This window comes from Aedes albopictus, chromosome 2 (genome assembly GCF_035046485.1).
Source record: "Aedes albopictus strain Foshan chromosome 2, AalbF5, whole genome shotgun sequence".
Taxonomy (NCBI): Eukaryota; Metazoa; Arthropoda; class Insecta; order Diptera; family Culicidae; genus Aedes; species Aedes albopictus.
In genome coordinates, this window is record NC_085137.1 from 34885883 (window position 1) to 34898169 (window position 12287).

General features: G+C 39.3%; 1 protein-coding gene and 1 non-coding gene across 3 annotated transcripts in view; one reads left to right on the forward strand and one right to left on the reverse strand.

The window, feature by feature from the left end:
* Positions 1–12287, forward strand: part of LOC115268599 (neuronal acetylcholine receptor subunit alpha-7-like) — a 437921-nt gene that overhangs the window by 211523 nt on the left and 214111 nt on the right. For both annotated transcript variants that reach the window (XM_062849461.1, XM_062849462.1), the window contains exon 4: positions 11532–11576. In XM_062849461.1, the coding sequence (XP_062705445.1) occupies positions 11532–11576 (45 nt within the window). The remainder of the gene's footprint in view (positions 1–11531; positions 11577–12287) is intronic.
* On the reverse strand, positions 10818–10890 carry Trnav-aac (transfer RNA valine (anticodon AAC)). The gene has a single exon. It is a non-coding gene; the product is annotated as a tRNA-Val (tRNA).

The window sequence follows — 12287 nt, forward strand, 5'->3', positions numbered from 1 at the left end:
ACTTTCTGGACATATTGGCCACTATTGGAGATACTCCGGGAACCTGGTGTCCCCGGGGAAGTGGCCAGTTCGTGATTTTTTTCTGAACCCTGTCTTGCGATACATCATTCTTCATGATTTTGCAAAACAAAAACTCAAGAATGCACTTCAAGACTTTCTGGACATATTGGCCACTATCTGAGATACACCAGGAACCTGGTGTCCCCGGGGAAGTGGCCAGTTCGTGATTTTTTTTCTGAACCCTGTCTTGCGATACATCATTCTTCATGATTTTGCAAAACAAAAACTCAAGAATGCACTTCAAGACTTTCTGGACATATTGGCCACTATCTGAGATACACCAGGAACCTGGTGTCCCCGGGGAAGTGGCCAGTTCGTGATTTTTTTCTGAACCCTGTCTTGCGACATATCATTCTTCATGATTTTGCAAAACAAAAACTCTAGAATGCATTTCGATACTTTCTGGACATATTGGCCACTATCGGATATACTTCGGGAACTTGGTGCCCCCGGGGAAGTGGCCAGTTCATGATTTTTTCTGAATCCTGTCTTGCGACATATCATTCTTCATGATTTTGCAAAACAAAAACTCTAGAATGTATTTCGATACTTTCTGGACATATTGGCCACTATCGGAGATACTCCGGGAACTTGGTGCCCCCAGGGAAGTGGCCAGTTCATGTTTTTTTCTGAACCCTGTATTGCGACATATCATTCTTCATGATTTTGCAAAACAAGAACTCTAGAATGCATTTCGAGACTTTCTGGACATATTGGCCACTATTGGAGATACTCCGGGAACCTGGTGTCCCCGGGGAAGTGGCCAGTTCGTGATTTTTTTCTGAACCCTGTCTTGCGATACATCATTCTTCATGATTTTGCAAAACAAAAACTCTAGAATGCACTTCAAGACTTTCTGGACATATTGGCCACTATCTGAGATACACCGGGAACCTGGTGTCCCCGGGGAAGTGGCCAGTTCGTGATTTTTTTCTGAACCCTGTCTTGCGACATATCATTCTTCATGATTTTGAAAAACAAAAACTCTAGAATGCATTTCGATACTTTCTGGACATATTGGCCATTATCGGAGATACTTCGGGAACTTGGTGCCCCCGGGGAAGTGGCCAGTTCATGTTTTTTTCTGAATCCTGTATTGCGACATATCATTCTTCATGATTTTGCAAAACAAGAACTCTAGAATGTATTTAGAGACTTTCTGGACGTATTAACCACTATCAGAGGGACTCCGGGGATCTGGTGCCCCCGGGGAAGAGGCCAGTTAATGTTTTTTTCTGAACCCTGTCTTGCGACGTATCATTCTTCATGATTTTGCAAAACAAGAACTCTGGAAGGTATTGCGACACTTTCTGGACATATTGGCCACTATCGGAGGTATTCCGGGAACCTAGTGCCCCCGGAGAAGTGGCCAGTTCGTGTATTTTGTATGTCGTGCCACATAATTGACTTTTGCATATCTTGACCACTATCAAGGTATTCCACGATCCTGGTGCCCCCGAGGAAGTGGCCTGTTTATGATTATTTCTGAAGCCAGTCTGACGACAATTGATAATTTTTTTTTTCGAAGTACGAACTCTGGGTTTTACTTTCTGAAATTGCTCCAGGAGTTTCTTCTGAAATTCACCCAGATTATTATTTGGATATTCCTATAAGAGTTCCTCCGGCGTTTTCTTCAAAAGCTCCTATGATAATTGTTCCAGGATTTTTTTCTTCAATAATTCCTTTTGAAATTTCTCCATGAGTTCCCACAGAATTTCTGCTTAGGATTTTTTCATAAAAAATGAAATTCTATCCATTTTGAAGTTCCATCTGCGATTCATAGAAGAGGTCTTCTAGAGTTCTTGTTTTGCAAATTCATGAATGAACAGGATAAGACATCCTAGAATCACATAAAACGTCAAGAAAAAGTTCTGGACGTATTACCGGGAAACTCCTACAAAAATCCCTGACCCTATATTTGTTCAGAAAAAAAAAAAACACAAACAAAACAACAAAACAAATCATGAAGATTCATGTCGCACGAGGTTCTCGAAGAACCTCTAATAATGGTCAAGAGTTCTTGTTTTACAAAATCATGAAGTGATATGTGGCAGGAACGTTTTTATTTTTTCATGAAAAAATCCCAAGCAGAAGTTCTGTGGGAACTCATGGAGAAATTTCAAAAGGAATTATTGAAGAAAAAATCCTGGAACAATTATCATAGGAGCTTTTGAAGAAAACGCCGGAGGAACTCTTATAGGAATATCCAAATAATAATCTGGGTGAATTTCAGAAGAAACTCCTGGAGCAATTTCAGAAAGTAAAACCCAGAGTTCGTACTTCGAAAAAAAAAATTATCAATTCCTGGTGGAAGAATTTTAAAATTGGCACCTGGGTCAACCCTAGAAGCAGTACCTGCAAAATTCACAGTCATCAAACATTATTTTAGGTGTCCAAATAAGAACTTCACACCGAAATCCAAAAAATAACCTAATCCTTGGAGGAATCCCAGAGAGAAACCCAGTAGGGAAAACAAAAAAGTAATTTTGGATAATATCTGGAAATCTGGATATCTGGAAATGGATATCTGGATATGGATATCTGGAAATATCAAGAAACTACATGTAAGTATCCCATTCGTCGAAGTATCGTGAAATCACTTCTGGAAGTAGTCTGAGGAACTGCTTGGAAGAATTTCATAAGGATTCCTAAGATAAACTCTTTGAAGAACCCCTAAAAATATACTCCGTACAAATTCTGAACATAATCGAGCGAAATCCAACGAGATGATCCCACAAACCTTTTCTCTAAGGAATTATTCGTGTTATCTGTAAACCGCTTGAGGAGGAAAATTATGAATATTGATGTGTCGAAAAACAAGGATCAGAAAATTTTCACAAATTGGCCTCTTATCAGAAAACAGGTTCCTGAAGGACTGGTCAATATGTCCAAACAGTTGTTGTTTTGCAAAATGATAAAAATTGATATGTCATAAAACCGGGGTCATACAAGTATCTCGAAGTATCTTCTGAGTGTGGCTAACATGACAAAAATACCTGAAATATCTTCTAGAGTTCTTGTTTTGCAATATTATGACGATTGAAATGTTGCAAGACCGTTTTCAAAATCACGAACTGGTGGCTCCCTTGGAATAATCAGATTCTCTGAGCACCTCTGATAGTGGCCTGTATATCCAAAAAGTCTCCAAAAGTTTCCTATAGTTCTTGTTTTGCAAAATCAAGAAGATTGATATGTATGTCGCAAAACAGGCTTCAGAGGGAATCAAAAATTGGCCACTTCATCGGGCAACCAAGTTCCAGAAGTAACTCTGATAGTGGCCAATATTTCCAAAAAGTCTTGAAATGTCTTCTAGAGTTCCTATTATGCCAAATTATGAAGATTGAAATGTTGCAAGACCGGGTTCAAAAAAAATCACGAACTGGCGGTTTCCCCGGGGGAGCCAGGTTCTCGGAGTACCTCTGCTGGTGGCCAGTATATCCAAAAAGTCTCCAAATGTCTTCTATTGAAATGTCGCCAGCCTGGCTTCAGAAATAATCATAAACAGGCCACTTCCCCGGGGCACCAGGATCCTGGAATACCTTGATAGTGGTCAAGATATGCAAAAGTCAATTCTGTGGCACGACACACAAAATACACGAACTGGCCACTTCTCCGGGAGCACTAGGTTCCCGGAATACCTCCGATAGTGGCCAATATGTCCAGAAAGTGTCACAATACCTTCCAGGGTTCTTGTTTTGCAAAATCATGAAGAATGATATGTCGCAAGACAGGGTTCAGAAAAAAATCACGAACTGGCCACTTCCCCGGGGACACCAGGCTCCCGGTGTATCTCAGATAGTGGCCAATATGTCCAGAAAGTCTTGAAGTGCATTCTTGAGTTTTTGTTTTGCAAAATCATGAAGAATGATGTATCGCAAGACAGGGTTCAGAAAAAAATCACGAACTGGCCACTTCCCCGGGGACACCAGGTTCCCGGAGTATCTCCAATAGTGGCCAATATGTCCAGAAAGTCTCGAAATGCATTCTAGAGTTCTTGTTTTGCAAAATCATGAAGAATGATATGTCGCAATACAGGGTTCAGAAAAAAACATGAACTGGCCACTCCCCTGGGGGCACCAAGTTCCCGGAGTATTTCCGATAGTGGCCAATATGTCCAGAAAGTCTCGAAATACCTTCTAGAGTTCCTGTTTTCCAAAATCATGAAGATTAATATGCTGCATGTGAGGTTTTAGCTAACGTTACAATGTGGCCACCATGAGCGATAAGGAGGTTACCCCACGACTCCCCGGAATAATTCCGGAACCATGACCGCTTCCGTAAAGTGGACTCCGGTTCTGAAAACTAGAAGGAATTTGTGATCGATTGGTGCAAAAATTTTTAAAATCCGTTGAAAAATGACTGAGAACCAGCCATTTGAATTTTGAAATTTTCGTCGAAATGGGGGTTGGGGACGTACGTGTTAATACGAAAGGGAAAAGCTTGTGTTGTTTGTGCAGTAGTGTGCTCTGTCCGAAGGTGGGATTTTCTGTCGAGGTGAGCCCCGGAACAGATGGTACACGGGTTCGTTTTTTTTTGAGTCGGGCTGGTGGGAGGATTTTGGTCTGGTCAAAGGCGGTAGTTTGTCAGAATTAATATTGAAATATGGCCGGGAGATAATAAAGTTTATCTAGCCATTGAAGACACGGGGAAAGTAGGACACAGCTAGCGACTTTTGGTATTTGCGGTTTTGTTACTATATTAAATTTAATGATTGTAACTGTGTTGAACTAAGGAGATTTGAAATTGGACTTTTTTCTGTTAATAACCTGAAACATAAAATATTCTCGATAACGCCCAGCACTCCACCTTTGAAGTTCTACAGAGCTTTTGTGGGATGTGAATTGAAGGTCATTTCAATAAGTGAATCTGACGAAGTAAAAATTTAACAATTCGGCTAGTTGCCTTCGGCATACGCAAAACGAGAAAAACTGTGCGTAACTGAAGTGGAATGAAATTGAAACGTTAAACTTTGCGTACTTATCCATTTCCAGTGCTATAGGGGCTGGCTTATGATAGTGTCCAAATGTTTTTACTTCCATCTGATGAGCCATTGGTAATGGTAAGTTGGAATATCTTCAATTATTGACTAGTTTCCATCTGATATGACGGAAACTAGCGCATATGATGAAGTACATTTCTACCGTACTAACTAGAAGCTCGAGCTATTTTTTATTTGCGGAGAAAAATGTTACGGGATCCAAAAGATAATGAAAAATGTTTTCTTTGGCAGTTGCAGCTTCTCCCAGCAATTCCTGCAGAAATTACTCCAGAATCTATTAATCTATGGTATTGTTCAAAGAATTTATCAAGATATCTTTCTATGAATACCTGCATGCATCCAGGTATGCTTTCAAAGTTATTGTCAAAACATTTTTTTTCCTCCGGAAATTTCTCCTTCAGACTTTTTTAGGGAGTTTTGTGTAATAATCCCTGAAGAAATTGTAAAAGGAACTCTGTTTTGAATTTTTTAGAGATATCTCTAGGAGTTCTTTTAAGGGTTCCTTCCGAAATTCTTTCAGGGATTTTTCAGAAGTTTATTGAATGATTTAGGTATACAACAAATCTACCAGTACCTTTGCCTGCATCTCTGCAGGTGTTTTGGAAGAAATTTTAAAAACATTCTTCCAAAAATTTCTTAACGCATTTGTACAGAAATCCTTTGATAAATATCTTAAACATTTTTTCGCTTGAAATTACTTTAAGAACTCCCCAATATTTTTTTTCTATAAATTAAGGAGGTATTGAAAAATTTCTTCAGGTACTTTCTCAGAAATTTTTGCCTGGCAATCGCTCCAGAAAATTTACAACAATTGCTTCTAGGAAACTCAAAAGTTATAATGAAGCGTTTTTTCAAAGGGATTTCTTCAGAAAATGATTCAGGGACTTCTTTAGACTTCCTTTTAGAGATTTCTTCACTAATGTTTTCATCCATTCTGAAAAAAAAAACCATTGGAATATCTGAAACAATTCCTACATAAATCTTCCTAGGAACCCTAGAAGATGTTTAAAAAAAATCTTAGAGGAAGTTTTAGAAGAATTTCCAAGAGAATCTCTTTAGGGTTTTTTTTAGAGAAATGGTTCGATGAATGTCTGTAAAACTCCATGAAAGAACTCTTGAAGAAATTCTGCAGTTAAATTCCTATAGATATCCCTTGAACTCTGAAAAAGATTTTTACAAAATACCTAAAGAAATTTTTGAAGAAATCTCCAGTAAAATGTTTGTAGAAATCTCAGGAAGTGCTTTAGAATGAATTGGTAGAGGAATATCTGGAGAAACTCCTTGATAAAGTCTTGGGTGGAATTGTCATAAAAGTTATTAAGTAATCTTTTAGAAAATTCCCGAGGAAATCCTTTAAATACATTTTCCAAAGCAGTCTGTGGTAGATTTTCTAAAGAAATCTGAGGAGGAATTTCTGGAGAAATTCTGAACTTTTGATTTTCTGAAGAATCGGTGGAAGCATTGCTGAAAGTATTTCTGAAGCAATTTGTGAACATATTTTAGAGTTTTTAGAGAAATTTTCTAAGATCTTCTGGAGGTAATTCATAAGGATATTTTTGAGCAATTCCTTAAGAATTTCATGGCAGAAGTTCTGAAAAAACGTTCGAAAAGAATCCGTAGAAGACTTTTTTTCCAATATTTGCTAATGGAATCCGTGGAGCAATTCAAGGAGGAATCCAATTAAGGTGTTATAAAGGAGTTCTTTAATCAAATTCTGGGATAATTTTCAGAAAACTGTAAAGGAATTCTAAAGAACACTATTAGTGTTATTAGGGATTAGGCAATTATATTTTCTGGAAAGTATTGTGAACGAATAGCATTGGGAATTTCTGAAGGATTTTTTGAAGGAATCCATGGAGTAATGTATGAAGATATCCGTGGATTGTTTGATGCATTTATGGACAAATCTCTCAAAGAATTTCTGCAGGAATCACTGAAGTATTTCTGAAGTAAGCCTGATACCTCTGTCTGGCTAGCGCCACCCATTGTTGATTATCAGGACCACAAAACAAAAGTGATGGCTTAGTACTCATAATGATTACTGTTCATTTTATTGTAGCTTTTTGGCACTGCATTCGCAATCAAACAGCACCTCTTTCATTGTAATTACATATCAGATCGCAATGATCGCTTTATGTCAACATTAACGACTCACATAAGCTAGGAGTTTTTTTATTTACAACGAGTTTATTTCTACATTTATGCGATGTCATCTTTACACCAATGCGAGTTAAACTGGCATAATGAGAAAAGTACCAAGTATAGTCGAATAATAATTGCAGTACGCAATTATGAGAATTCGACACCTTTAAACGAGTAATGGTTGTCTGAGACCCAACCATATGATATAAGGGGCAGTTCAAGAGGGTCCCAAGTAGTCTCAGGAGCATTACAGGGGGTCGCAGATAGGTTCTAGGGGACCTAAGGGACGCTTCAAGGGGTCACAGTGAGTTTTAAACTGTACTAGGGAATCTTAGGACCTTTCAAGAGAGTTCCATTGGGTATCAGAGGTTACCATGAGGTCTCAGAGGAGTTTCAAAGGGGTCTTCGGGGGGTTTCAGGGGGTCTCAGGGAAGTTTCAGAGGAACCAGGGCCGTTTCAGGGGCGCTCAGCAGGGTTTTAAAAGTGAGAGACATTTTAGGAGGCCTCAGGGGCGTCTCTGAGAGTCCCAGAGTGTCTCAGAGGGAATTACAAGAGTCATTTTCCCGTATGGCCAAGAAATCACCAAATGAAAGAGGAGCTTCTTAGCTTTTATTTGAGGAGTTTAAGGGGTCTCAGCTGCATTTCAAGGAGCTTCAGGAAGTTCCAGGGGGCTTCAAAGGGTCCCAGGGGCTCTTCAGGTGGTATCATGGTTCATGGGGCTTTTTAGAGGGGGTTGAGGGGCGTTTCGATGGATCCCAGGGGGTTTCATCGAAGTTCCTGGAGGTCTCAGAAACATTTTAGAAGGATTCAGGGGGATTCAGACATCATGAATCTCTGGGGAGTTTCAGGGGGTCTTAGGGAGACTGCAGGGATCTCAGAAGCGTTTCAGGAGGTCTCTGTTGGAATGCCCTTAAATGCTCCTGATAATCTTTGGAAACCCCTTATTTTGGGTTTCCTGGTTACTTCTGAAAACGCCCTTGACTCTAACTCAAACGCTAACATAGTTTCCCCATAAAAGCCCTGACTTGATATATGCACAAAATTCTTCCTTTTAATGTTTTTTTTTTTAATTTATGCACCATCAGCCAAAACAAAAAAAAAAGAGGTTCCAGTGCATAGGTTATAAGAAGAATGTTTTTTTTTGAAAACCAGTCAATGTTACCTCGCAGAACTACGATACCTTATTTTGGGGCTGTCCATAAACCACTTTTGGGACTTTTCAAACCCCCCCCCCCGTGGTCATTTGTTCATACAATTTTTTTTATTTGTCCATACAAAATGGTCATTGGCCGAACCCCCCCCCCCCCCCTCCTCATGACCACGTGGTTTATGGACAGCCCCTTTACGTACTGAAAACTACTCATTTCTTATGATGCTTGTTCAACCCTTTGAAGCCGGATTTTTTCCAAGCGTTATTACATATGGAGTTTTCTTTACGTTTTTTTTTAGTTTTGATGGTCAAAACGGTAGAATATTATGAAGAATATTTTTGCTGGATATCCTAGATCATCCAAACTATTCCTGAGTTTAGATCCTATAGTCTATGGGAGTAACGATAACTTCTTTCATTACACAAAGCTACGATTTGTAATCTATCATGCACAGTAAGTCTTCTGAAAGTTCAATAGATAGTATCAGATCAGTCGGGATATCCTAGGTCATCCAAACTGTTCTTGAGTCTACGGGTGTAACCGTAACTTCTTTCATTATTCAAAGCTGTAATTTGTAATTTATCATGTCCAGTAAGTCATCTGAAAGTTCTATAGACAGTATCAGATCAGTCGGGATATACCCAGTTAGTCATCTGAAAGTTCAATGAACAGTATCAGATCAGTCAGGATATCCGAGGTCATCCAAACTGTTCTTGAGTTTAGATCCTAAAGTCTGCGGGGTTAACGGTAACTTCTTTCATTATACAAAGCTACGATTTGTAATTTATCATGTCCAATGAGTCTCCTAAAAGGTTAATAGACAATATTAGATCAAACCGGATGTCCTAGGTCATACAAACTGTTCTTGAGTTTAGATCCTAAAGTCTACGGATGTAACGGTAACTTCTTTTATTATACAAAGCTGTAATTTGTAATTTATCATGTCCAGTAAGTGATCTGAAGGTTCAATAGACCGTATCAAATCAGTCGGGATATCCTAGGTCATCCAAACTGTTTTTGAGTTTAGATCCTAAAGCCTGCGGGTGTAACGGTAGCTTCTTTCATTATACAAAGCTACAAATCTATCTTCTGAAAGTTACAGTGGTTGCTTTCATTAACTAAGCTTCATAACAGTAAGGAAGCCCATAATATCTCGAAAATATATAACAACGCTTATTGTTCTTCTAATTGCTTTGGTAAGTACAGCGGATTATGTAACACTACTTTACGTAGTGGCAAAATTTATTATCACAAGTGTGGACCTGAAGCTATGGTCTCTGGAGTAGTGTTGTTGATCTAGAATATCTCAAACTATTTTGAAATGACTCATGATATGCCAGGAGGATTACAAGTTACAGTTTAAAGTTCATTGAGAAAATAACTACAACTGTTATAATCAAAACCTGAACTTCAGGATAGTTTGGACGACCCTCAATGTCCCAATGGTTAATAATAATACATAGTGGACTTCAGATTGGTCCAGTCACCGCGATTGATTATGAAACATTACTCAGTATGTGAGATATAGCTGATGTTACGAGTGTTGACCTGAACTTCTGAACTCAAAGATAGTTTGGCAGGGGAAATGTTCCAGCTATAGTGTCTCAAAATGACATTTGAGGTTTCAAGAGCATCACGGATCTCATGCTAATATTTATGGTAAAAACACATAAAGTTTTTCTTGTAGATTTGAAATATTTCATTATAGAACAGTTTGGACGAACCTGAGTGTCCCAAAGGTTTATATTTAAAAAGTAGTGGTCTAGTACACTCGGATAAATATGCAACGTTACTCAGTATAGCAGATATGGCTGTTGTTACGAGTGTAGAGCTGAAGTTCTGAACTCCAGGGTAGTTTGGTTGACGTGGAATATCCTTGAAGTGTCTCTAAATGACATTTGAGATTTCAAGAGCTTCGCGGATCCCAGAAGATTATGCAATACTATTATTTATAATGGAAACACAAAAAATTATCCTTGTATATTTGAAGGACTTCACTATAGGACATTTTGAAACACTTAGAACATCCCAGAATATAAACATATTTTGATATTCTTGACGAAGGCTGAATAAATACATATAAACGTAACCCACATCCAAGTTCAGCTATTAGAACAACTGGTATGTCAATTATTTCGTTTTTCCAAATTTCATGGTGTTCAGGATGTTCTAGGTTATCAAGGAAATCCCAAATACAAATATTCTATTTTTTCCCTTATAGAGGATCCAATTTGTAACAACTTTGCCGAAGACAATATTCTATTTTATCGAATAAGTGAGTTTATGTTGGGGTTTTATATGACCCCTACGGCTCCGAAGGGTTAAATTAGCATAAATAAACACAAAATAAAATATTCAATATGCGTTGACATTGGAAAAACTCAATATGAATCGCTTTTTTGTCAACAATCCACCCAGTATGTTAAACGAAAATCAACAAGCAGCCTAAAAACATGCAAAAGATCTGTTTCCGCCCGGGATCGAACCGGGGGCCTTCCGCGTGTTAGGCGGATGTGATAACCACTACACCACGGAAACCACATGCTAGCTGGGCTATCCATAACCGAACAGTGCACACAATACTGTATGTTCCATACCTATACACTGCAGGTTATCGCTTCGAAGATAAAAATAGCACTACGATCATTTCTCGCTTGCACGACGAACAACCGTCAGTGGAAGAAAGAGCAGAAAACAAAATAGCATCCTCAAACAAAAGTGTTTCCATCATTCTACTAGAGTCTCTTGATAAGGGTCACCGAAAAAAAAAAGCCAGACGAACACACAGTGGCACTATAGTAAAGAAAAATTTCAGCTTCGTTTCTGCTCGTTTTATTCACTATACACAACACGTTCTCGCAATACTCGTTCGACCAGCTAGTCGCGTACGTACGCTGATACACTGAGTAGCGCTTAGGTATTGGGTAGAGAGAGCGAGGTGTCCATCGCACACTGCCCCTGCTGATGTGCTAAGCTATGAGGCAGGCACCTATTATAGCACATTGACTCGGACGCCACGCGGGCCGCCCGTCGTCGTCCAGTTCAATACAGAAAAAGCGTTTCAACGTCGAACACGTGTGGAACGCGAAGTGATGATTGTTGCCGTTTTCATGCCACCACGTTCTTGTCCTTCATTTCTAATCGACGCTCTTTTTTCTCCGGTTTTGTTTGTTTTGCAGGACGAAAAAAATCAACTGCTCGTTACGAACATATGGCTGAAGCTAGTAAGTATGATCGTTCCAGCTTACGTCGTCGTCTACCACGGTCAGCGTCCCATCCACACGTTCTAGTACCTAGTGTGGTGGTGGCTTTTCAAGGATTGGTTCTGAAGCGCTGACCATCACCAGTAGCAGCAGTGGGGACGCCCCAGCATTCCTCGGCTGGTTGATGATTTTGAGTGCAACCGTTTTAGCTCAAGTCACCAGTACCTCGGTACTGTACATCGTCGTCAGTCTCATCGGTCGATTTAAAGATGACACCGTTGCGTGCGCTTTTCCGGCGACCCGGAAGAGGAACCGAACATCGTCGGTTGTGCACGCTAGAAATCCGTTCTTTTTTTTTTGGCTTGGACGGGAAACGTTCAAGCGATTGGGCGGTTACGTATTACATCATCCGTCGGTCCTGTCGTCCGAGGGAGGTTGGTGTGGGAATTTCGTGTCAGTCGCTGCTGCTATCCAGTTGACTTCAAAAGTGATAGTTGGAAGGATGGGTCACTTTTTTAGCTAGGGAAGAATAGTGTAGACTATACTGGCGGAAAAAAAGACGGTTTATCACAGATCTTTAATTTTTTTTAATATTAGTTTTGTCATCTTTTCCAAGTTTTGTTATTGTTTAATAGCGATATTTGCATGCAAATTTATCACCATTTTGATGATTCTGTAGTTTTGGTGCTCAGCCGCATACATATACATGACATATAATGAAGAATGTTTTTT